Here is a 25,815-nt window from a genome sequence, read left to right as displayed (position 1 = left end):
ATTCCCTGCTCCTGTCACTGCAAAGGTGCTCATGAAATTATTCCTTTGCTCTAAAAGTCACTGGATCATGCTTATAAAGAACTGCTCCTGGAAGGAGGTAAGTAAAAAACAAATAAATTGTATTCTATGAAGTGTTTGTTTAATTCATGCCATCCTATCCTGGGAAACATCTAAACTGCTCCAATTCCAAATCTTTGCCTGAATACAAGGCTTGTAGCATGTTGAGTAATTACATTTCATGGGAGATTTGAGCTGTTCTGCTAATTCTGTTGTTTTCCAGCTTGCAGAGATCCTTCCTTTCCCAAATCCTGCCAGTGCTCACAAATGCCAAGAAACTGTCTGTGCAGTTGAAGTTTGACTGTTTGCACAGCCCAGTCTCTGCTTCATGGAAAACCTCCAAGATTTCCTCCCTTTTTATGTTGTTAGAAAAATATGGCTATTTTACTTTATCTGATGGTGATTTTATACATCCCCTTCCAGTGGCCAGAGTCCTGGAGAGCTCTTTAGACCAGAGGAATTCCTTGCAGCCCTGCTGTGGTGGAAGCAATAAAGAGCTGAACCAATAAAGAGCTGAACCAATAAAGAGCTGAACCTGCCACTCCTTACAGCCTCCTCCCCCAGCTCTCACAGCACTGGATTTTGGTGCCTGCAGGGCACAGGGGCTGTTCTGGGCAGCACAGCACGCACCAGTTGGTGTCACTGAGGATGGCCATGGCCTGCTCCAGGATGGCAGGGTCCACCACGTCGCTGTAGGTGAGCAGCATCTCGTACACCTGGCTGGCCGTGGTCTTCCGGATCTGAGGGAGGAGAGTCAGCAAAGGCCAGAGCCACGGGGGCTGCAGAGGGCAGGGACCCGCAGGGACCAGCCAGGCCAGCTCCTGGGATCAGCCAGGCCAGCTCCTGGGACCAGCCAGGCCAGCTCCTGGGATCAGCCAGGCCAGCTCTGGGATCAGCCAGGCCAGCTCCTGGGACCAGCCAGGCCAGCTCCTGGGATCAGCCAGGCCAGCTCCTGGGATCCCCAGGCCAGCTCCTGGGATCCCCAGGCCAGCTCCTGGGATCCCCAGGCCAGCTCTGGGATCCCCAGGCCAGCTCCTGGGACCAGCCAGGCCAGCTCCTGGGATCATCCAGGCCAGCTCCTGGCATCCCCAGGCCAGCTCCTGGGATCAGCCAGGCCAGCTCCTGGGATCGCCAGGCCAGCTCTGGGATCCCCAGGCCAGCTCCTGGGATTAGCCAGGCCAGCTCGCTCCTGGGATCGCCAGGCCAGCTCTGGGGATCAGCCAGGCCAGCTCTGGGGATCAGCCAGGCCAGCTCCTGGGATCCCCAGGCCAGCTCCTGGCCCTGCACAGGACCATCTCCAGAAGTCACCCTGTGCATCCCCGGTGTCCAAAGCAGCCTCAGGTCCTTGTCCATTCCCTGGGGGCCTGGGCAGTGCCCCACAGTGGAAACCCACCCTGAGGATCCCCCTGAGGGCGAGACCCCTAAAAAATTCTGTGCTAGGATTGAGAGATGAATGGAACTTTTGGGTTTTTTGGTCTTCAGGTTGTTTATTTTTCTCTTATGAACAGTTCAGCACGCTGTCTACACCTCAGACTTAGTGTACAAAGAGAAGGCACCTAAAGTCACCAGACACACAGGTTCAAGGTCTTTTAAAGCTATTTTGTCCAATTAACTCTTAGAAGGTATTCATTTCTACCTTTCTACCAATAATTATTTGTCTCTCCACACAACATCTGCATGGGATGTGGAACAGGAAAGGAATTCAAACATATGAGACTGGCCCAGCTGGAAAGGGCCCAACTCTGCCAAAGGAAGGCAAAGGAATTCCAGGGTTATTTGTGGACCCAAATCAAATTGATCCATGTGTAAAAACCAATGATGTAAAAAACTAATAAACCACAGAACTTATGATCTCTCTCCACCTCTTACATTGTGTCCCTCCTGCAAAGGATTCCTCATGGAGCAAGTACACACAACATGGCCATGGAATAGAAACCTGGAGTACCAAACTTTGCAGAGTCAGGCCTCCCAGGTTTGGGCAGTGAAAAAAACCTAACCCCAAGCCTTCCCAGTTTAACCAGTAAGGCCAGGAGGTGGAAGGGCAGCACGTGTGGCTCAGCCAGGCACATGGCAGCCTGTGTCAGGGGGCAGCACTGCAGAGAGCAGATCCTTGAGAAATAAAGCCTGTTCTGACATTGATACCTGTTAAAAAGAATGCTGCTTTAACACACTTGGAATTCTTTTTCATTTGTAAAGCATTGTAAAGAATAGAGCTGATAATGTGCAAAGTGTTCAGTACTTACTATAGGGAAGGGATGGCAAAGGAGGAGAAACAACTGGAAGAAAACTTTCTCTCTCATGTCTCCTTGAAACTGAATCAGGCCACAAAATCTAGAGAATATCAGAAAAAAACAGATCTTGTGTTATAACTGCACAAGTAAGTTTTGAGAACTAGGATGAAGATGGACATTGGGAAAAAGGCAGGGAGGGGAAAAAGAAAAAGCAAATGATTCCCTTTTTTTTTCTTTCTCTACAAAGAAAAAGCAAATTATTCCCTTTAAGCACCTTTAGGACTGTAAAAATTTTAAAACTTGTTCAACTTTATCAGGTCACATGTTTCACTTCAACCATTCAGAACTATGAGACTCCCACAACTCTCAGTCACCTTTCCATTTAAATTCCACAAGAACCAGACCTCACTGTTACATCTGGCAAGTTAAATTCTCTTCACTTTCTGGGAGGAAAGGCTGATTTCATTAACTCACACTCCTATGCTGGAGCGAAGCTTCCGGATGTCTTTGGACCTTTTGATCTCTTCTTTGCAGAGGGTGAACAACTTCACTGGGAAGGGATGGCTGAAAATGGAAAAGAAAAAAAGATCAGTAGTTTTCAGCAGAATTTCAAAGACATTTCATGACTGTCAGGATGCCAAAGTCACATTCCAGGCAAGGCAAGACACACTGCAGGGTGGTTTGTGCTTCCCCCAGCAGCTCAGGAAGGTTTGGCCATCACATCCCTGGGCCTTTTGTTTTTTAACAAGAGAGGGAACAAATGATTATTAATTATTTCTATTGCTCTTATCTGTGTGCTGAGGAGTGAACTCCTTTTAGCCAAACAGGTTCAGTCCATGCAGGATAACTGGCTCACCAGTTGTGTTTAAGCAGTGTGGAATGGTCAGAAATACTTTGTCAGGAATTACATTATCCTACAGCCAAATAACATTTACTTAGCCTGTGTACCACCATGGCCACTGCCTGAGGTCTCCAACCAAACTTTACATCAAAGGGGATGAATGTTGTTCTTAACTACTCCACCATTTCACAGCCCAAATTCCTTCAGTGATTCCAGACAACGTAATTAAACACAGGGCTCTCAGTTCTGTTACGTGTACAGCCCATGAAGCCATCTTTAAATATATTTAGCAAATTCTTTTCTTTTTCCACACAGTCTGGGAAACGTGATTCTCACAGCTCTTTCCCAGACACTCGTACAAACACAAGTACTGTTAGTTATTCCAAGGATCTATTAAAGACAAGGAAAGAGGGACTAATGCTTTTATTTCAGTTCAAATTATTTAATCTTTTACTTGCCACACTCAAGGCTGAAGTGCCATAGGTGCAAAAGAAACTATTTCATATTTGTCTAGTGAGCACAATAACTTCTAGGCTGTGTATTTTGGAAACCTCACTGCATTGTGTATGGAAAGCTGAAAGCAAAAATAGTAACATTCATTTTCTGCTACCACAATTCAGAGCTGTGGATAAAAACTACTGAAGAAAGCTGGGTACTGTCATCTGTTGAAGGGCAGAACATTTAAAATAAGATGTTTATAGGAGTGCCAAGATGTTTTGTTAAGGTAACATGCCTTGTTCTGTAGAGTTTTCCAGACAAGAGTTAGTGGTTTTTAATGACTTTTTAAAAAAAATTTTTAACAAAATCCTGGCACATACTGATAAACAGTGACCTGTTCAAAAAAACTGAACAGTAAACTGAGGTGAAGAATTCTACACATGGTGGGAACAACAGACATCTGCATGAATGAGTCTGTGTGTGTCTGCAGGCGTGGATTTGTCTGGGTTGGTGAGGGAAGAGCTCTGAATGTTGAGGTATATTTTGTCTTACCTTGGTGGAATTTCTCCTCCTCCCTCCCCAATTACACAAAGACCCTGAGCAGACAGCTAATTACAATCCCTGCAGTGCATGCCTGGCTCTCAGCACAGAACAGGCAATACAGAGAATTAGGTGAGATTTCAACTGGTTGAACAGCAGGGACATCACTGAGAAGGGGAGCAACAAAGAGACCAATTGGAACAAGAGCATCTGGAACAAATTTAAAACATGGAACCTCATGAGCAGCATTTTGTGTTTAAAACAGATGCACCTTCCTTTCTGTTGGTTGCCAATTCTACATTTGCAATAACCAAACTTAACCTGTGTGTGATCTCAAATGACTGAAATAGCTTGGCCCCTGTAAAGGAAATTGAGAAAATTCCTTCTCCTGTGTGGGCAGTGTGCCAGCAGGAACAGCACCAGCACTGGGGAAAGAAAGTTCTCTCTGCATTCTGTGAACTGGGCACACGTGGCACTGCCAGAGGTGCTGGTCCCTCTCCAGGTGAGCTGGGTCTCAGCAGAGCCACTGCCAGGGAGGAGCTGCCACCAGCCCCTGCCAGCACAGCTGTCCCTGCTTAAAAACCAATCCAGGGGAGCATGGATACATGGAAATTATCAGCTGGACACCAGTGGGGACACAGACTTCCTTAAAGCACTGCAAGATCACCAGAAAAAACCAGAGTACACAGGTGCTTCTGTTGAATGTGTAAAGTACATACATGTAGGAGAGAGAAATGCCACTTACTACCCCAGAGAGCACTAGATCCTGAACTGCCATTCCAAGGCTGTTCTGTTTTCATGGCACTGAGCATTATTCCCACCTTACCACACTTCTGAGGAGCCAGCAGTCCCCAGCAGCACTGGGGATCCCTCACCCCTGAGCAGCAGGAGCTGTGACCAGTGACACTCCAGTGCCAGCTCTGCCAGTGGCCTCAGTTCACTCTCCTCTGTCCTCCCTGTCCTCAAGGGTCCCCCAGCAGCAGGGAGCTGCCAGGAACCTCTGTGCTTCAGCAGCCACTGCAGAGGTCACAGCAGCCCAGGTGCGTTCTGAGAGCTCTGCTCCAAGCTGTGCCTGCTCCTCCAGCAGTCCCCAAGCCACAGACTCCCTGCACTGCCACAAGAGCAGCTCCACCAACTGCTCTGGGATGGAATCAGGAGGGTTTGGGCTGTGTGAGCACAGAGCTGAGGGCTCTGCTGCCCTGTTTGGTGGGAGCAGCAGTCAGTGATGCTGCAGCATCCCCAACACTTCAGCCCAGCACCCACCTGCCCTGCTGCCAGGAGAAACCTTCCTCCTATTCCCTCCCTATTCCCTTCCTATTTCCCTCCCTATTTCCCTCTCTATTCCCTCCCTATTCCCCTCCCTGTTTCCCTATTTTGGCACAACTCTGGGACTGAGGAAAGCCCTCAAGGCCGGTGGGAGAAGGGCACTTTTCACCCAGAGCAGCTCTCCAGAGCCTCTGCTGCTGGACCAGCAGCTTGATGTCCCCTCAGGCCAGGTAGGAAATGACAGCCTGGAATATGCCAGCAGCAGTTCTTTTCCCTAAGCCAAGCACAGAGCCAGTTCTGAAAGCCTTTTGATGACCCTGGTGACACTGAAGCTGATTCATTTCCACCCCCCAGGACAGGTATTCACCCCACACTCCCCATCCCTGCTGGCCAGTTCCACACATGGGAAATCCACTCCCTGGAGCACGAGCATCCTGCTCCACTCTCCTGGTTTGGAACCCAGGGCTCACTTGTCCTTTTGCACAGAGATCACACAGAGCTTCCCCAACACTGAGATTCAGCTGCAGAACCACACCAGAAATGTTGAGCTTTATATTCCAAACTGTACAAGCTGCAGGGTGTGAGAAGGCAGGAAAATGCCTGGTGGGTTCCTCCTGTGCAGGGCAGGAGTGACACCCTGTGGCAACTGGTTTTAACTGGAGCACTCTCAAGGGTCAAACTGATCCTGCTCCTAATCCTGGTTAAATTAAGCACTGTTGGATATTAACCATTCAGGACTGTGGATGTTTTATTAGAAAATAAATGTGTGGGAGAGCACACAGTTTCCATTTCAAACTTCAAAATGCATTTGCAAACACTTTTTTACAATGCAACAGTTGCCTGTTTGGTGGCTGGTTTAGGTAAATCCTGATGCCAGACATCCTACATGCCAATTCCCTTGCTAAAACTCCATTCAGCCCAACATGGTAAAAAAAATAATGAGGGAAGGAAATGAAATGGGAGCTGAACATCCCAAGGGAAAATACATGACATACATGCTTGTATCTCAACTTGTATTTCAGGCACACTCTACATAAAACCACCTGAAACTGCAGGCACATGTGGCCTTTCCATGCCACCCAACAGGGTCTCCATTTTCCCACATAAAAATGTGTGAGAACCCACCCTGTGTTGTTCTTACACATTTTTATGGAGGCTGCTCTGGAAAGGGAGTAAATGGTTCCACTCCAGAGACCAGGCCCAAAGTCAGGCTTTTCTGCCCAAAAAGGAGCAGGTGGCATCCAACAGCAGGGGCAGGCAGGCCTTGGAGGAGGATCAGTGGATCCATCCCTGACTACACCCAAAGGACTCACCAGAGTAACAAAATGCAAACATTGCATGCAAAGGAATTTTGGGCTCCCCCATCATGCACTGACCCACACACAGAGCATGGCAGAGCCCTGGGATTCACCTGCTCCCTGTGAAGTACCACAGTAACTCACCATGGCCAGCTCTGCACCACGAGGCACCTACATTCCCAAAATCTGACACATGCAGGAACTGAACTCTCCATCTTCTAACTGTCTGCCACCTCCCCACTGCTCTGCCCTTGCTGGGCTCTGCATGGAAACAAGCTCTGCACTCCAGGCCAGCATTTGACTCCCTTGACAGCAGCAGGATCCACTTGGCTGCTTCTTTATTCATTTTCTTTTTTGGTTTCATCATCAAACTGGAGGCAATTACATCTGGATGAGCTTCAAAATCTTCCTCCCCCATAATAGCCCTGGATTTTATTTCAGGTCTTTTACACAAAGCACCACAATGGCTCTGCAGGGCTGAGTCTGAGTCACTCGCACAGCAAAGGCATTGCTGCTACCACTGGGTTTCTGTTCAGTGACCTGGGAGACAAGACTTGGACTGGAATTTCCACCCACAATCTCTCACCTTCCCCAGCAGGGATGGCTGGAGCCTGTGTGGAAGCCCCAGATCACTGGCACAATTATCAAACTGAACAAGTAATATTCACTCCAGCTGTCTTTGACTCACTTTAAATTCTCATTCAAACAGAGACTGCCAAGTTCAATTTAAGAAATATTATCTAAAACCACACTTCAAGACAAGAGTGGGCTCAATCAAAACTTCCAGAATGATGAAGGCTTTTCTGATTTATCTGCTGTGAGCAGTTCTTGAATCAACAAGTTTCCAATGTAGTATCTGTGCTTGCAGGATCTGCATTGCACAATTGTGTAAATACCTGCAGATGTGCCAAGATGCTGCCTGGGAGAGCTTGTGGAATAGATTTTAATATCACTGAAATTAAAATTAAGCTTTTCTGAAACATCTGCAAAGCCCCACGACTTCACACTGGAATATCTCACTCACGTTCATCTGTTCCTAAACTGAACACTTTCCACAGGACTGAGCTCAGGGTGGAAGAGCTGGGAAATGCCTTTTTTGTTATTATTAGAATCTTAATTAACATCTTTGGAGATATTCACATTATCCAAAGCAGTGTAGGCACAGAGGGTTCTGCAGCACCACACAGGGACAGTGCCAGTGCTCAAGGCTCCCAGCACAGCAAGAATGTGCTCCAACCAGCAGGGATTTAGGAAGCTGGAAAATGAAGAATGCATCTGATAGTGGTCCAAGAATCCCAGGTGAAACATGCAAATTGCATTTGATTAATGTCCTGGCTTGTCAAACAGGGAACAAGTAACAAACTTCTACGCAGACAAGAGATTTTACCAAGACCCTTTCAAGGCTGTTTGTCCCACCTGAGGAAAGTTAAAGCACTGCAATATCACACTTGGAGCCCTGTTCACCCCCAGGGCATCACCCAGGGCGTTGAGGAGCCCTGATGCACAGTGGGAAATAAACCAAAGACTTCCAGCAACTCACTTCTCTTGCTCAGTGAACATATCAAAACAGCCATTTGCCAGCATCTGGTCCAGCATTGTCAGCAGAGGTACAGACACCCTGAGGAAAGAAAATGATTCAACAAGGTAAATACACTTCTTGGCATACAGATACATACTATTTTTAATCAGAAGCAAAGGAGGAAACTTCCTACGTACCTACAACAGGTAAATCAGAACTCTGATTTACACAGAGGAGGGTTGCTCTTGTGTGTGTTGGCTAAACAGGGACATTCCCTCCCAGCCAAAAAGAAAAAAACTAATTAACAACACCCCTGCTTTACATTTGCAGGGTCCTGAAAACACAACTGACAGTACCAGAAAACATTAATCTGTTTTCTAGAGTAGGAGCAATGTATTCCACTGACTGTATCAGAAGTTACAGCACCACATGAACCAACGCTTGTCAGCTGGAATAACCATAACCATGTTTTCAACACTTGAGACAAGAAACAAAACAAAAATACAAGAGTGACAGAACAAGGGGGAATGGCTCCAAGCTGAAAAAGAGAAGGTTTGGATGGGAAATTAGGAAGAAATTCTTCCCTGTGAGGGTGGGGAGGCCCTGGCACAGATTGCCCAGAGAAGCTGGGGCTGCCCCATCCTTGGAAGTGCCCAAGGCCACGCTGGATGGGGCTTGGAGCAACCTGGGATAGTGGAAGGTGTCCCTGCCCTTGACAGGGGACTGGAATGGGATGAGCTTTGAGTCCCCTGCAATCTTCTATGATTTAAAAACGTTAATGTGCAAAATATTTTGCCATCACTCCTTGGTTACGTATTTTACCACAGGTCCTGCTGTACCAAACACCTCTATGAAAGCAAATTCATGAGCCTTGGGCATTCACTAGATGTGCCATACATCTGACTTCCAAAAGGAAAGGGAAAAAAGGGAAGGAAAGGGAAGAGGGGTTAAAGGGAAAACAGGCAAGGACAAGCACTACCGGTCGTTGCGCAGGTTGTCCTCAAAGACCTTCAGCAGCGTCTCACAAAATCTCTCCAAAGCACTGGGGTCACTCTGGATCTTCTTCATGTAGTCAAACAGGCTCTGGGCAGAGTATCTGAGCTGCAACAGGAGGAACCTCCAGTGAAGGACAGGAAAAGGCAGTGCCACACCACGAGGGGCTGCAGGACTGTGCTGCCTCCCGGCTGAGCGCAGCTGCATGGGAACACCCCCAGCAGCAGCCACGGGCACAAACCAGCACCACCACACCATGGCTATTTTACCTGCACTAACCCACTTCCAAGGAAAGTTGGGGTGTTCTTCCTTTTTATGCTGGCAAACTTTTGAGTTTTTTTCATTTTTAAGTTGGCAAACATTTCCTCGGCAAACTTCAGTTGGCCGCTCTTTCACAAAAGACCACGTTAAAGGCTCTTTGTTGTCTTTCTCTCAAAATAAAAATCCTCAAACCATTATGATTATCCTGCCTCACTTCAGGGAATAAAACTGCAATGACTCTGAAGGTGAAGGAGCACACCAGGCCTTCACCAAGGAGTATTTACTAAACAGCTGATGGAATGAACCATGCAGACAAGCTCTTGGGCCACACAAAGCACCAGCAAAATCAGGTTAAAAATTACACACAGCTCAGAAAGAAATACTGACTGCTGGTTTAACTGCGTTAATCCAACCAGCCAGCTCAGCAGGATGGCAGAGGAGGGGTCAGTGCTGCTGCTCAAGGCTCAGCTGGACAAGTCCCTGGGGTCACACTGGCCATGGACCATCACGGGCTGCAGCATCACTCAACAGCTCCCCAGTCTGGATGGGATATTGGGAAGAAATTCTTCTCTGGGAGGCTGCTGAGGCCCTGGCACAGGATGCCCAGAGAAGCTGTGGCTACCCCTGGAGCCCTGGAATGTCCAAGGCCAGGTTGGACAGGGCTTGGAGCAGCCTGGGATGGTGGAAGGTGTCCCTGCCCATGGCAGAGGGTGGCACAGGATAAATTTTAAGGGTCCTTCCAGCCCAAACCACTCCCTGATTCCATGATCTCCAGGAGCCACGGTGCTTGCCAGGCCAGCTGCTCCCTCCCAGACCTGCTGTGGGAGGGGAGCAGGCACAGCCTCTGTGGGAATCCCCTCCTCCTCAGAGGCCTGACCATTTCATCAAGGAAAGAAAATAAAATATTGGATGAGGATGAAAAACGCCTCAAGTGTCTTCCCACAAGCAAACGAGAGGAATCTCTGTTTAAACATTTTATCTAACAAAGCCCATACCAGTAACATCTATGGGTGCATCAGTACCCAAGAACAAGAAACAATTTAGCCTTGGCTCAAAACTCTGAACTATTTTCCCAAAGCTTCAGCCTGCAAACCTGGGAAGCAGCACAGTCTGCAACCTTAACACTTTGTTCTGTACTGAAACATCCTGGGCAGTGAAAGAAATATTTCTTTAAAAAGGTCAAGCAATTTGGAGAAATTATTCAGTTATTCTGAGTTTCAGAATGACAGCCAAATCACAGTGAAATCTGTACAAGGCAGCTGCACTGAACTGAACCCAGCGTGGTTCTTTCACACTCCCAAAGCAGCACTGGTGTGTGTCCCAGTGTGCCCAGTATAAACTGGGCCCTGACACTGAAAGGTCTTCACAGGATATATAACTGGAAGAGAGATTTCCTGAAAATTCAGAGCTTGCTGAATTATTATATACTACTCTTTAAAACAATCTGTGCATTTAAGACTATTATAAATAAAGAAATATTTTGTCTTTACACCTTCCAAAAGCAGAGATAACAACAAGCGGAGGAAATCCTATCTCAGAAAAAAATTTTAGGTGGTGTCATTTTCTCTCCTATTTCTTTTGTCTCTTAAACTACCTCAGAGATCTCACACCATTTTTTTTAAAGGAAGTTGAATGACTCAGTGCTTTCTCTGCAGATCCAAATGACTTGAAAAGGCAAGAAAGGGCATGAAAGTAAAGGGCAACAAGCACAGCTGCAGGTGGAGTGCTCCAGAGCTGTGCCAAGCCAAGGCAGAGCAGCAGGATATCAGAAACACTGGAGAATGAGGACAGCACAAGTAATTAAACAATACAAAAATACAGGTGTGGATAATCCATCATGTAACTGCTTGGCAGATTGAAAAATGGGGCATTTTCCCAATTATGGCAGAAACTCCAGCACAACAACATAACATGAACAGGTTAAATGTTTATTTCCTCCTCAGGTGAGCTCCTTTTGTCCCAGCCTCAGTATCTGAGCTGAAATCTTAACTGCTCCTGAGTATTTGCAGAGAAGAATATTTCCAAATGTCTTCCTCCTCTATGCAGAGCACAAATTCACACTACATCAAACGTGTGACATTTACCTTTCCCTGGGGTTCCACAAGGGCTGGGGAAGGAAATTAGGAGGTTAATGGGCTGGAACTGGGACAACTTTGGACAGAAATTTAAGAGGAGGCCTGTGAATGACCTTGTTCTTATGAAACAGCAAAATCAGGGTTTGCCAAGGCGTGACTGCCCCAACACTGAGGGCAAGAGCAGATCCTGCAGGGGCAGGAGATGCACAGTGCAGAGAACAGAGCTCAAAGGCACCCTGCACCTGGTGACTAAAGTGATGCCTCAGGTTTTAACCTTTATATGTTTCAGATTCTGAGCTGCTTTAGTGTGTGGGTCTGAGCTTCACATCAGGGGATGGTGAGCTCTGTGCACAGAGCAGGGAGACAAAACAATTCCTGCTCCAGCTGGGCACCAAATGATCCAAATCTCAGACCAAAAAGCACAAACAATGTTGGACTGAAGAGAAAAAAACAGGAAGGATGTGACATCATAACCTAAAGCTGGAATTGGACACTGAACTGCAATCTGCAAATGGAGCAGAGCTGATCACAATGAGAGACCCTGTGACCATTTTGGGACCATTTGGGTTCATCTTGGGTGCAGCCCTGGCTGGGCTCTGGTGCTGCCCAAGGTGGATCCATGGAGGAGATCCTTTGAATAAATCCCTACTTTATCCTTTAGCTCAGTCCAGCCTCTGCTCCAGCTCAGCCTTCTCAAGGCACCAAGAGAACTCAAGTCCAGAAGATGCAACCTCCAGAAGCAGGGCACAGTGAGGCAGCTGCAGCCCTGGGCAGGTGCCTGGGGTGTGCCACACAAACCTTCATCACACCTTCCCAGCCAGCTTTGCAGAACAGAGCTACAGCACTTCTAAAACCAGTCTGGAGGACTGATATGGTCAAAAAGAATCAGCTGAAGCATCCAGTTTGTAACAGAGCATCTGTTACCTCCAAAATCTCAGCCACCCAGCAGTGATTCAGACACCTGATCCACGTCAGGGCTCTGGTTTGTACTTTGCAGCACTGATGCCTGACACAAAGCAGGAATATCATAATTCACACTATTTTTCTCTCTAAAAAAAGAATGCCTGGAATTATTCTCAAGTGTATTTTGCTCAAGAACTCTCAACCAAGAAGAGAGGATTTTGGGCCTCTTTCTTCCACCAAATATGCATTGATTTGCATACAATTTGTCCCGGTAACCAGATGTTTTAGAATATAACTATCACCCCAATATTTTTGTTTGTGAGATCTGACACAGTAACACAGCCCTGGTACTGCCTGAGAAGAACTTTAAGAGTTCAGAATATGCTGTTTTTTTCTGCAAGGCTTTACTTACAATTTCTATACCATTTTAAAATGCAATTTTTACTCTTTAGGGGGAAAGGGAATCACAGGACAGCCTGTGCTTCAACAAAATTTAAAATGTAATGTAGTTCAACAGTAATGAAATTATATCAAAATTATATCCTGACTCCTGCAACTGCAGGGTTTGTGCACTGGAGAAAGACCAGCATTGTACATCTGATCTCCACAGACTGAGGGGTTTTATGCAGCCATAAGAAATATGCATCACTGTGGGCCAGATGTATAATTAGAAGATTCTTTTACACAGAGAAAGTGCCCTTTGAACCGTGGTGATGGAGCAGAGTGCCAAATCCCACAGGGAATGACATCTTCTGTTTTTCCAGATTACTTCCAATGCCTGAGCTGCAATTCTTCCAGCAGCCCCACTGCCACCACAACACTTCAGAGACCCCACAAGGCTCATTGCAGAAAATCTCTTTAAAAAGGCAAACAAAGAGCTACTCTTGCTAAATATACTGCAGAGCAATTTTAGCTGCAGCCAAACTGCCACTGACCACGGAATGACAACAGAGCCTTTCTCCTGTGGATTCCCTGGGATGAGTAAAAGACAAACTGACATTTGAACTCAGATTATCCTGCAGCATATACAAGAATCTTCTTTCTGACTTCCATGCCCATTTGTGTATGTGCACAGATATTTCTGAAGTGAGAGAGGGAAGAGAGTCACAAGAACACACACATTACTGCAAGAACACGTATTCCAATCATCTTTTTCCCCTATCCACAATTCTAAAAAGCTGCTTCTTTCATATGGATTTAATAGGATTGTTCTTAAAAATTTCTATAAATGTTTTAAATCAGTCTCTGGATATTGAGCAAAGAATGCTGCAGGCTTTGACAGAGTAGTTTGAATACCAGTCATTGTAAAAACACATCAATTCTAATTTCTGTATCACATTTTAGATATTAATTCACCACACACATACACTCCCAAGTGTAAATGCCCTCCCTTGCCTTTCCAGCTGACTCAAGAGAGAATTAGCTCATCTTCTTTCTAAAGCCCTGGAGAGTATTTTAGCCAGAATGAGCCTTCAGTGTTAAAGAAAACTGGAGGGTCACAGAAAAGTTAACATTTCACAATCACAGTTTGAGAACACTGCAGAAGGTTTCCCTTAACACACTGTCAGATGGTAACAAGGGAAGGGAGCTGCATGTAACTGAACTGTTCCAACTTTTCAGAACTAAATGCAACCAGGAGTTTAAAAAAAATTAAAATATTGAATAAGAATTTTCCTCTGACCCCAGCTAGCAGCCAAAATGTCTGTTTCTCCAAAACTTTCCTGCTTTTTTTACTTAAGACAAATAACTTTGGTTTTGGTGGAGCCTCCTATAATTAACTGTGCTTGACTGAAAGCTGAATTTCATGTGCATGTTTGCTATTAAAGAAATCTGTTAAGAGTTACATTGTCTATCTGATAATTACTGTCACAAACCAACACACACATGCTTTCAAAGTTTTAAAATAGCCCTTGCCATACAATTAGTTGCCATTTTAGAAACATTAAAATGCTCAGGATTGGTTTAAACACAGGAGACTGCACAGACACTGAATTCTCTGCTCCTCCAGACCAAAGGCCCACAGACATCTCTCACTCCCAAGAGCAGAACCCACACCAGGCCAAAAAAAATCACTTGGGCAAGTTGTGACTGACAAGGGGAAGGCATGGGAGACAAGGTCCAGGTGATTTTAACTCCTTCTTGCTGTGACCCAGCAGGAGCTGCTCCCCCTACACAAAAACTCTGTTTCCCAGCACTTTTCTTCTGGTTTTCTTAATTGGAGATGGAAATCTTAATTAGAAACACTCTTAACCACTGTTGGGGTACTGACTCACAGCCTCCTCCTCCTCCTGTTACAGGCCCATTGGGATTTAAAGACTTAACTGACAGTCCAAAATATTCTGTTACTGCTCTGATATTCCTCTGTGCTGTCATACTGAACCATGTCCTCACCCCCAAAATTGTCTCCTTATATTTTACATCTTTGGCTACAACAAATTAAAAAATGTTTTAAGCCAAATACCTGGAAACCAAGAATTCTGAAACTACCAATTCAAGTTGTAATACAAGGACAGAAGGATACACTAAAACTATAAGTAGGGAAAAATCTGGCAGCTTAGCAGACTGCCAAAGTCAGTGATAAAGAAATTCTTCATGCCAGAAGAATGAAATAAGGATTGCAAAGCCCAGAGGATTTAGACAGACATCTGAATGATATTTCTTCCTAATGGAACTTCTGACATCACACTGGTCTTAGTAGAAAATGTATCAAAAATAATTAAAAAAAGAAAGCTGTGCATACTGTTCACACCTACTGACAACTACCAGCCAACACCTTGCATCAGGTGACAAATGAACTGGCTTTCACCTCACTGGAGAAGAACAAAGAGCTGAGGGGCTCTGCTTCTGATCCCAGCTGGGAGAGCCAGCACAGGGCTGGCATTTGTGGGGCTGGGACTCAGGTCCTGCCAGGCCAGGAGAGGACAAACAAAGCACCCTCACTCCTTGTTCCTGCACGCTCAGCTGCTGGAGCTCTGGATGCTGAGAATTTTAGACTTTCTGTGCTGACAGGCTCTGACTCCCAGGAGAGCACTGCATTTGACCTGAGGCCTGGAGAAGGCTTCCTTGTTCTTCTTCACCTTCTTCTTCATGGGTTTGGGTGGTATTTTGTAATTGGACAGAAAAGTCCTCATTGAGGGCTTTGAGTGATCAGTTACTGGGTTAAAAGGGAAATAGTTTAGGTCTCATTTCTTAATTGGATAGTTTAGCCTTAAAAGACCTAGCAACAAGGGATAGTTATCCATTTTTATGCCTTGTTAATGAAGAACTGACTGCTGTGAGACTGTAACAACCATCTAAGCCTGAACATGAACTGCTGGCTCAAGTGCCTTCAACCCGACCCCGAGAGAAGCAGAAAAAAGAAGCGGAAAACTGACACTCGGCAGGTCAAGGGAATGACACTTTGGAAGGAAAGGCCAGCAGGCCATCAGAAAGCAGAGGGGTCTCACCGTGGTCTCTGTGAGCCCCCCCACGGACACAGAGAGCCCCAGCAGCACGTGGTACTGGTAGGCTGGCAGCCCCAGGAGCTGCGTGATCCGAGGGAAAGCCTCCGACGCCGCGTTCCAGTTCAGCGTCTCCTTCTCCCACCTGCAAGGGGAAGGGAAACGATCATCTTGGGTGGGTGCACTGCTCTTCTTCTCCTCACACTGCTCCTCCACACCAGTGAGGAAGGTCTCTGAATTACCCAGGTATCAAATCAAACATTGGTCTTTGAGCAGATGGGGTAAATACAAATCAAAGCTTCAGCCACTGCCAGTAAACTGAGAGAATCTCCAAATCCATGTTCTGATCCAGGGAAGATGTGAACTGCAGTTTCCTTTGTCCAGGCATTTTTGCCTACATTCAGAAAACAAGTTCCTTTCTGCAGTTTTATTCTGTGCTCCCTCCCACCCCCTGCTACTCAACAGCTGATCCCAGGACAGACCTATCCCAGGAAAGCCAACACACCCTCCCAGCACTGATGATGCTGATGACCAGCAGCCTCACAGATAGAGCTGAGGATCACAGCAGGCTGAGGATCCCCAAACACAGAGCTGGATGCTCCTCACACCCATCAGCTATCATAACCAGAACTCAGGAATGAGTTGCTCTCACTCTTGCTTTAAGGAGAAAGTCCATCTTTGAAAACTACTGCAACTAGAGCTTGGTTAAAATAATACAATTCATTAAAAACTCTCATTATGATCAACGTTTTCCAGCTGAGGAAAAAAATATGTTCATGCATATTCACAGGACAATTCAATCAAACCCTGACAACACCAAATATTCCTCCAAACACATACTGGGCACAAAACTTACATCAGGTTGCTTGGTCTAGGTGAAACTGTGTGCATTTATCTTTTACTTTCATTGCTTTAGGATATTTTTCAATACCTTACCTTGGAAATATCCTCTCTAGCTCTTCTCTGTGAGGGATGTGTGGAACTGGAGGATGGTCAAAGTGCAAAAGAGTCAGGAACACAGATCCTGCATGAGCTCGGAATTTATCTATTTTTTCAGCTGACTGCTGAGCCAGCCAGCACATAATCTGCTTGCAGCTATAAAGAAAAAAGCAATTAATCAGAAAATTTAAGCAATAGAGCGTGTATTTAGATTTAAATTGTTTCAATTAAATGAATCAGAATGATCCTGCTAGGAAAAGTATTCTGGTTTAACTCTTCAGAATGAACACACAAGTGATTTAAGACACTCACATGGTGATAGAATCTTGAGGCTTTATCTTCCACAGATCAATCAACCAAAAACCAAAAATTAATGACATTAATGTTACAGAGTATTTTATGCACCTTTTATAGATACTGCCCCACCCTTCATCCAAAAACATAACAAAGTGATTTATGGCTTGGCTGAACTGCTACATTTCAGATGGAAATGGAGCAGAACTTTGAGAAAAGCACATTTTGAAGTAGAAAACTGCCCATGCAGCAGAGGACAAGGTCTCTCCTACATCTCATGCATCACTTCTTCAATTCTAGTTGGTTTTTAACAATTTCCTATTTTGTTTATGCTCACAACTAAACTTACAGCTACAGTACTGTGTCCCACAAGGCCCTTTACCCTTCAGTAAATCCAGTGCTTTCCTTCTAGGTGTCCTTCAACATTTGGGGGTTTTTAATTAAATCCCAAACCATGTATATGTTCACCTAACCACTGGCACACTCTGTCTACAAACCAATACTACTATTAGGAAAGTTTTACTGCAGCTCAAGCTATGTTTAAAAAATGGTACTTTTCATTAATTCTTTTATTATTAGGAGTACCATATCATGAAATTCAAAATCAGGAGCTCAGTGTAAATTATTTTTCTTTATTTCCTTACTAATAATTCTGCAAAGAAACAAATCCAAACTCATGCTCACATCTGATCACATTCCAAATTAATGATGTGACACTCTGGACAAGCAGGCAGGTTTGCTTTCTATTTCAGTGAGCACTACTGGGAAGCAGCACAGAGGTGGCAGGCTTAGCCCAAATCCCACAGCTGTGCTGCATTTCCAAGGTGAGATTGCCACCCACGTTCTCCCAAGGTTTTCCCTGTGAAAAGCAGATGTAACATGCTCCCCATGTGCGTGGGCTTGATGCACTTCTGCCAAAGTTCTGCCACTCCCCGTGAAGGAGGAGCACAGAGTGCCCCAGCAGTGCATCCTGCAGGGCTGGATGGAGCTCCAGGAGCTGACACAGAACAGGGATGACATACATGTTGGAATGAATCAGCTCTGCCTCGGTCTGCACCAGCAGCAGGGTCACCTCCATCAGGCTGGTCATGGCAGCTTCACGCACCCTGAGGAGACACAGACACATCACAGGAGCTGCAGCAGCACCTAGCTCAACAAACAGCTTCAACTTCATCAGCTGGGTCAAGACACCAGCACAAATCCACAATAACAAAAGCAACGACCTCTGAGAGCAGCTCCCATGTTTTGGGAGGACAAGGAGTGTCCCCCCCAGTCCCACCCTGTGAAACAAAGCTCCCATTGCACTGAGGGTCCAGCAGTGCCCCTGCCTCACCAGCCTGGTTTCCATTCCAGCCACATGTCACCAGGCTTGTTCTTTATTTTAAGAAGGTTAAAACTGATAATGATGAGTAATATTTCATGTGCAAGTAGATGTATTTAAACTTAAGTGCTCTGTCTGCTTCAAATTATTTTCTGAAAAGGCCAACCCACATTTTGACAGTCAGATGTTGAACACTGATAACACTGTCACATTCTTGGAAATTTTCAAGCTTAATATTGCCAACATTAAAAACAAGTTGTGACTCAGAGTGGCTTAAATCTCTATGCTAAATAATAATTAATTTCACGAAAAATTTGACCAAAGTAACACTAAATTATGCTTGAAGTGAGTCTTATCTAGATAATGATCTGCTCCCTTCAAAATGTCTACATACAATTCTTAAAAAAGTTTAATTACAATTTAAAAAATCATCAGTATGGCTTTTTTGAAACCATATCTTGTCAATCCATGAGTTTTTAAAAGTGGTTCCTTTCTTAAGAAAAGGGCAATACCTCATGACCCTGCACAAGACCAGGCCCAGCATTAGTAACTCAGAGTAATGTTATCCTTTCTCAGTAGTAATTTTTAAAAAAAGAAAAAATAAATATTTGAAAAGGCCCAGCAGCCTTCCATGAGAAGAAATACTCCCCATGCTGATTTCCAAAACAACTTGTAAATAGTTGCAGGTGCAATCTAAAACTGGGTGGGACATCTGTTATAATGGTAAAAAAGGTAAATTACATCATTTTTTCCAAAGCAGCTTAAAACAAGTCTGGCAGTCTTTCATCAAGGTTATGTTTTACTAGTTTTTTGTATCATATCTGACTTAGATATTCATGTCTACCACCTGTAGACAGATCAGACATGTCCCAGCAAACAATCTGTCAAAAGAAAGGTAAAGTTTGCATATGCAGAGTAAAGTTGGTGAAACTTTCCCACGACTCCATTAAAGAAAGACAAAAATTACACAAAAAAGACAAAGTCTCTCAGAGAAACAGCATTTCTCTCCATATCTTTCCATCTTATTCACTGGTTTAGAAGAAACAGAATGAGAAAGCACTGATATTTGAGAGGCCACAAAAGCCTTCAGCAGCCAAGAGTTTGCCATGAGAAAGGAACCCCCTTCCCCCTCTGATTTACAATTTCTTGACTTGATTTTGGCTGGAATTGCCCAAAGAAGCTCAAAAAAAAATTATCTGGTGCTCAAAGCACTTTTGAATCTTAATGGCTGTTGGGAATTTAATTTCCTCAGGATTTCTTTGGAAGTTCCACTACGTTTTGCTCTGTTTTGAAATGGAGACACAGAAAAGGATAAACAACAGTTGCCCTGCTCAAGCCTCATGAGGAATCCTGGAGAGGAGAATGGCACTGTAATGAACTCATTTTTTCCTGTTTTAAAGCAAAGCAGGGCTACCAAACGAAATGATGACACTGAAGTTAAGAGTGAGTAGGACAGAGCTCTAAAGAGGACAGAACAATTCTGAGCCTAAGCCAGAAGCTGCCAGCTGGGCAGCACGTGTCACCGTGCTGGGCTTGGCCAGGGGTGGGCACAGCCACTCCTGCTCCTCCACCTCTGCTGACAAGTTTAAAGTATTAATTTAAAGCATTCATTTCATACAAACACTCTGCACAGATATGACTGACACCACCCACTCAAACGCTCCACGTGACCCAGTGCTGTTGGACAAGAACTTCTTCAACAAACTGGGAAAGTAACAAAATGTTTTTAGCCAGCAGAATTATTTCTTACCAGTACTTTTCAGGCACTTGGCCCTTCCTGCCTGACATGGAGCAAAAGCAGAGCCAGATACTAGATCTGAACTATCAATAGGTTGTTAATTAAAATCCTGAACACACATCTCTGCGCCCTGAGATACCTCATGCAGCTGCCAGACAGGTCAAATACATGTATTTTACCACTTCATTACCATACACAAACAATGTCACCCACAGGTTAAACAAGGCTGATTCTTCACCTCTAAAAGCAACATATATCTGCACATTTCAAATTAAAATTATGGATTCAGCAGGCTCTTCAAAACCAGCATTTTACTCAAAATCAACTGCCCACAGGTTAAACAAGGCTGATTCTTCACCTCTAAAAGCAACATATATCTGCACATTTCAAATTAAAATTATGGATTCAGACAATAAAATTAAGCAGGCTCTTCAAAACCAGCATTTTATTCAAAATCAACTGTCAATAAATAAAAGACAACTAAAATGACTCTATCACATTCATTTACAGAGTTCATGGCTTGTCTGTGGTGTTACTGCTCTGAGGCTTCTACACAGCATCAAAAGTATTTTAAATCTGCAGATACTGGACTTGTTCCTGAATTAGGATAATTTAATTTTTTTTTATTAACAAGTACTACTTCAGGCTGGGCACATTTTGCTCATAAATATGTGCAGAAAAGCACCCTGACAGGAGAATGTTTGGTTTGTAAGACCCATACTTCCATGCTGTGTAATTCTACAGGATGGCATGAATAACATGAACTCTTCATGATCTCTCCCATTCAAAGCTGGCAGGAACTTCCAATCAGTAGGTGCTGACACATCCCCAGCTAGAGCTTCTTTGGAAATGAAACACAAACCCCAAGAAGGACACGAGCCCCTACAGTCAGGGATTTTTTGGAACTGCCTTTCCAGACCACTGCTATGGAGGAACACAGAGCACCCCATTCAAAGCTGGCAGGAACTTGCAATCAGTAGGTGCTGACACATCCCCAGCTAGAGCTTCTTTGGAAATGAAACACAAACCCCAAGAAGGACACGAGCCCCTACAGTCAGGGATTTTGGAACTGCCTTTCCAGCCCACTGCTATGGAGGAACACAGAGCATTCAGAGGAATGCAGGGACACACACTGAATCTTCTTTGTATATTAGGGGGAACTTGAAGGCTGAGGAATGCCATGAAAGTAAGACAGCTTTAGACTTAATATGACTAAGATCTTACTAATCTTATTAAGTTACTAAATTTATTAATTTACCTATGCTACAGATTTCATATCAGCAGACGTATTTCTATAGACTTATGATTTATTCTTGCAGTCCCATACCTGAAATCATGGAAACCCTAAACTCACAAAAGGTTTGGTGATGCTGCAGGACAACTGAGAGGTTTTATCCCTCTCAACACGTTATGCAGCTGCTCCCTCTCCTGGCAAAAAATCCCCACAACAGCAACGTGCAGCAGGAGGGATCAGGCAGGACCACATGTGGTGTTCAGGGATTTTTTGGAACTGCCTTTCCAGACCACTGCTATGGAGGAACACAGAGCACTCAGAGGAATGCAGGGACACACACTGAATCTTCTTTGTATATTAGGGGGAACTTGAAGGCTGAGGAATGCCATGAAAGTAAGACTGCTTTAGACTTAATATGACTAAGATCTTACTAATCTTATTAAGTTACTAAATTTATTAATTTACCTATGCTACAGATTTCATATCAGCAGACGTATTTCTATAGACTTATGATTTATTCTTGCAGTCCCATACCTGAAATCATGGAAACCCTAAACTCACAAAAGGTTTGGTGATGCTGCAGGACAACTGAGAGGTTTTATCCCTCTCAACACGTTATGCAGCTGCTCCCTCTCCTGGCAAAAAATCCCCACAACAGCAACGTGCAGCAGGAGAGACCAGGCAGGACCAAATGTGTTCAAATAAAGAGAAGTAATGCTTTAAATCCCTGTTTTGCAACTGAATACATTCCTGGTATTCCCTAAAAGGAACTAATGTCACCCACAGAACCAGAAAAAGGCTTAATTCACTTTGAACACATCAGTCCCCATATTCCCAATTTCTGAGCAAGGACACCAAAACTTGTCAGCCTCACTTTCTACTTCCCTTCCTGCTGTGCACTCCTGATTCCTACCTAGGCTCAAATCTCCAAAGGCTTGGAGCTCCTGTTCCTAAGAGGTTTTGAAAACACATCAGCTGTTCACTGGACACCAGAGCTGGCCCTGGATTTCTCCCCACCTTACCATCCTCCAACATCGCCCCGGCTGTCGGTGGTGTAGTCGGTGACACCGGTGAGCAGCGTGGCATAAATCTGATCAACGTTATCCCTGCACACAAATTCCTGCTGGGATCCATCTCCCTTCACGCCCACTGTCTGGCAAACCCTTCACAAAAAGAGGAAAAGAAAGGATGGGAGGTAAGGAACATCAAGCTTTGTTATGGTGGTTAATAAAATTCTCAACACCTGTGATGTCCACTACAGGTGGAATGAGGAATATTTCTGTGCTGAATTTGAGCTGAGGAGTTCTGAGCAGTGTTTTGGGTTCAAAGCTAAGATCTCAGCAGGGAAGTAGGTTCTCCCTTGTACAACACTACAAAAAGGAGCTTGCTTCAGTCTCTGTCAGTCTCTGAATTCTCCTTAAAATGAAGTTACCAAGAAGAGCAAAGGGCCAACACAATGTGCATTGAACCTGCCATTAAACTTCTTTACCTTGAAGACACAGGGTTTTTAACAGTATAACACTTTAAGAGCATAAAATATTAATGTATACTATTCACTGCTCTGTGACATTTAACATAGAAAATATTATTTTAAATAAAAGACACAATTTCTTTAAATCAATTCAATCTTTTTAAGACTGTGGAAAAAACACATATTCTTCCTCCTCAGTAAAACTCATTAAATTGCAGCCCATGAGAAAGGCAAACATTAAAATACACTCTAGGTAATCAGTTAACTGATAAAAACCTGACAGCACTATCAGAGCTGAAGTCCATAGTCAGGTGTGTGGTAATTCCCTGAATCAAAAATGAAGTGAGCAATGGATATGCAGGTAAGTTGTGTGTGACTGTAACTGATTTCAAGACTCATGCTCCCAGCAGAACGAACAGGAGAAATCTTCTACAGAATGGAGAAACATACTTTGCAACTGCTATTAAGGCATCTCTCCTGGCTTCAGCAAAGCTCACATCTTCAGGGGAAATTGCTGTAACTTTTTTTAGACCTTCCAAAACCTGAAAAAATACAGAGATTGAGATACATAAACCCAAAGTATTTTTTACTACGTTAAACTTAGATATCATAGTAAAATGAGTGCAATCCTGTATATAAGAACCAAGCAGGCAGCAGAGTTTGGATTCTCACCAGGAGAGGCCTGTAAGAGTTTACACACCATCACTAGAATATTACTCAGAAATTCGTATGTATTTCTGTCAGTTCTTCTTGTTTATGGGAACAATATATGGAAAAAATGTGAACAACAGGCTAAGTTTACATTTTGGGGCAGGGTCACTTTATAGAAATACCACTTCTGTGGTAGAATTGTGCCCAAGGGCATAAGGGCCTCTGCTCTCTGCTGCAGCTTTCTAGATACTCAAGGCCCTTAGGTATAAGTTTCTACTAACAGCTAAAATCTATATTCTGAAACTACATTTCTACTGCACTTTGTGGCTTCATATCTCAGTTTCTCCAGGGGTTTAGTTCAATCCCTGCAGCAAATCTCTCTTCCCCCCTCTCCTCTCTTCCCCTGGGCCCATGTCCCATAGCAAAGGGTTAATCCAACCTCTGGCTTTCCATTTACACTAGTAAAGCAGGACTAAACATTAATTATCAGAAACTATGGAAAGCTCAACTCATGATGATTTTCTGCACATTACCATTCAAACCCTTTGACAAAGACCTTTAATTAAGATCATTATTATTTATTTGATTACTGTCACAGGTTTCACTCATTCATTACAGTGATCCCATTTTCTCACCTGCTGGAGCCTGCCCTTCAGCAGAAATTTTGGAAGGGCCCCAAGAGCTCGTGAAAAGCCACAACGAATCATTTCCTCTGTGTTTTGTAGTTCTGAAACGTACTGTGTCACCAGCTCATCTGGAAAAAACACATTTGCAGAGTGAAAAGCAACCACCACACCATTAGAGTTTCATATTTGGCTAAGGAAAGAAAATAAGGAAAAGATGCCCTAAACAAAGCAGCTGGAAAATTTCGTAATTTGTTAAACTAAAATATTGAGCAACTTAATTTTCTACAGGAAATGGATAAAAAATTTAAGATGTTCACTTTTACATGAATGAATTAATATCTTCTGTCTAAAAATCTGACTTTGTATTTGTGCTAAACCTATTACTTCAGAGAGAGAAAAGACAAACTTCTCAGTTATCAAGTTTTAGACATGCAACTAACAAGTACAAGCACAAATTTCTGGCTAAGCACAGGGGAGCAAGTTCTTTTTATATTTCTAGGTCTCCATTTTTTATCACTGGATAAGTGTTCAGTGTTAGGCAGATCTCCAGGTTTATGAATGTCAGTTATTTTAACAGTTTTCCCTCAGAAAACTCCTGACTATAGCCCTGTTTTAGCACACACACAGATCATACCTGAGTAGTGATATAATTTCAGATCATTTTTCATAAATGAAGCTGGGTGTTTTGGGGGAGAAAGCTCAAGAAGAAATGCCCCCTTTGGTTCTGTGTGCTGGCACAGGACACAGTGGGGACAGTGACCCTAAAACAGCAGCAGAGTCAAGAGGCACAAGAATAAACACAGAATAAACCCAGCTGGGCATGGAAAAAGGAGCCTCAGCAAACATGTAAAGTGATATCAAGGAGAAAATGAGGAGAAAATGTAAGAAAAAATAAAAAGAGGAAAAGTCAGGAACAGGTTCCCACTGCTGCTGCAGTCTTTATCTCAGACTCACAGCCAGTACTTCCTTTTCCCAATTTTTCACATTAAGCTCTCCTGTAAAATGCAAAGAAAACCAAAGTACTCCAGAAAAGCTTCTCCAAGCCAGCTGCAATAAACACAGCTCTGATTCAGACAGGAACAGGTGGTCTTATCAATCCTTATCAGTCCTTATCAATCCCGTTAGTGCACAGACACTTTTTAATCCTCAAAGAACAAGAAGCAGAGATCCTGGGAAGATTACATAATTGTGCCAGTGCTTACTGTAATCTAAGGTTTAAATGGTTGAGCAATATTTGCTAGAGGAGGAAAGAAGAGTTGCCATAAGAAACTCCCCATTCATCATAATTCATGAGTGTTTTTAAAGCCCAATGCAATGGGCAGGTCCCAGCTCGTCCCTCCCATCAGCAGCCCAGCTCCCTGGCCAGAGCTCAGCAACACCTCCAGATAAGCACATTTATTTCAAACTTTCCAAACCACCAGGGTGCTAAGAGTCCTGAGGCCACAGGAAGATGCAGTGTTTGCTGTGACAGCAAGAAGATCTTGAACAGTGAGGCTGTGACAGTCTCCACTTTGAGTGATGTAAATTTAAGATTGACTTTTTAGCCAAATGACACAGCAATGAGCAAAAAACAGCTCTTTACTTATAACCACTCAGTAATTATGGTGCAAAGTGTAATGCAAATGTTAATATTCTTCTAAGAGCCTTCAGCTTCATAAACCAACAGGGCCTATGAAGTG

At 44.1% G+C, this 25,815-nt stretch overlaps 2 protein-coding genes across 6 annotated transcripts in view; one reads left to right on the top strand and one right to left on the bottom strand.

The window, feature by feature from the left end:
• Positions 1 to 674, top strand: part of B3GNTL1 (UDP-GlcNAc:betaGal beta-1,3-N-acetylglucosaminyltransferase like 1) — a 105,494-nt gene extending 104,820 nt beyond the window's left edge. For 2 of the 3 annotated variants that reach the window (XM_041427312.1, XM_041427310.1), the window contains one exon: positions 281 to 674. The gene's annotated coding sequence lies outside the window, so the exon portion shown is untranslated. The remainder of the gene's footprint in view (positions 1 to 280) is intronic. The other variant, XM_041427311.1, reaches the window with a different exon arrangement.
• Positions 1 to 25,815, bottom strand: part of TBCD (tubulin folding cofactor D) — a 117,541-nt gene that overhangs the window by 3,558 nt on the left and 88,168 nt on the right. For all 3 annotated transcript variants that reach the window (XM_041427305.1, XM_041427306.1, XM_041427304.1), the window contains exons 28-38: positions 24,146 to 24,264; positions 23,310 to 23,401; positions 22,411 to 22,551; positions 18,118 to 18,201; positions 16,799 to 16,957; positions 15,869 to 16,007; positions 9,170 to 9,291; positions 8,212 to 8,289; positions 2,763 to 2,852; positions 2,301 to 2,388; positions 688 to 797 (exon numbers count right to left, since the gene is read on the bottom strand). In XM_041427305.1, coding sequence (XP_041283239.1) covers positions 688 to 797; positions 2,301 to 2,388; positions 2,763 to 2,852; positions 8,212 to 8,289; positions 9,170 to 9,291; positions 15,869 to 16,007; positions 16,799 to 16,957; positions 18,118 to 18,201; positions 22,411 to 22,551; positions 23,310 to 23,401; positions 24,146 to 24,264 — 1,222 coding nt within the window. The remainder of the gene's footprint in view (positions 1 to 687; positions 798 to 2,300; positions 2,389 to 2,762; positions 2,853 to 8,211; positions 8,290 to 9,169; positions 9,292 to 15,868; positions 16,008 to 16,798; positions 16,958 to 18,117; positions 18,202 to 22,410; positions 22,552 to 23,309; positions 23,402 to 24,145; positions 24,265 to 25,815) is intronic.

This window comes from Onychostruthus taczanowskii, unplaced genomic scaffold (genome assembly GCF_017590055.1).
Source record: "Onychostruthus taczanowskii isolate IOZ18803 unplaced genomic scaffold, ASM1759005v1 scaffold99, whole genome shotgun sequence".
Lineage (NCBI taxonomy): Eukaryota > Metazoa > Chordata > Aves > Passeriformes > Passeridae > Onychostruthus > Onychostruthus taczanowskii.
This window is presented reverse-complemented; position numbering and strand designations above follow the sequence as displayed.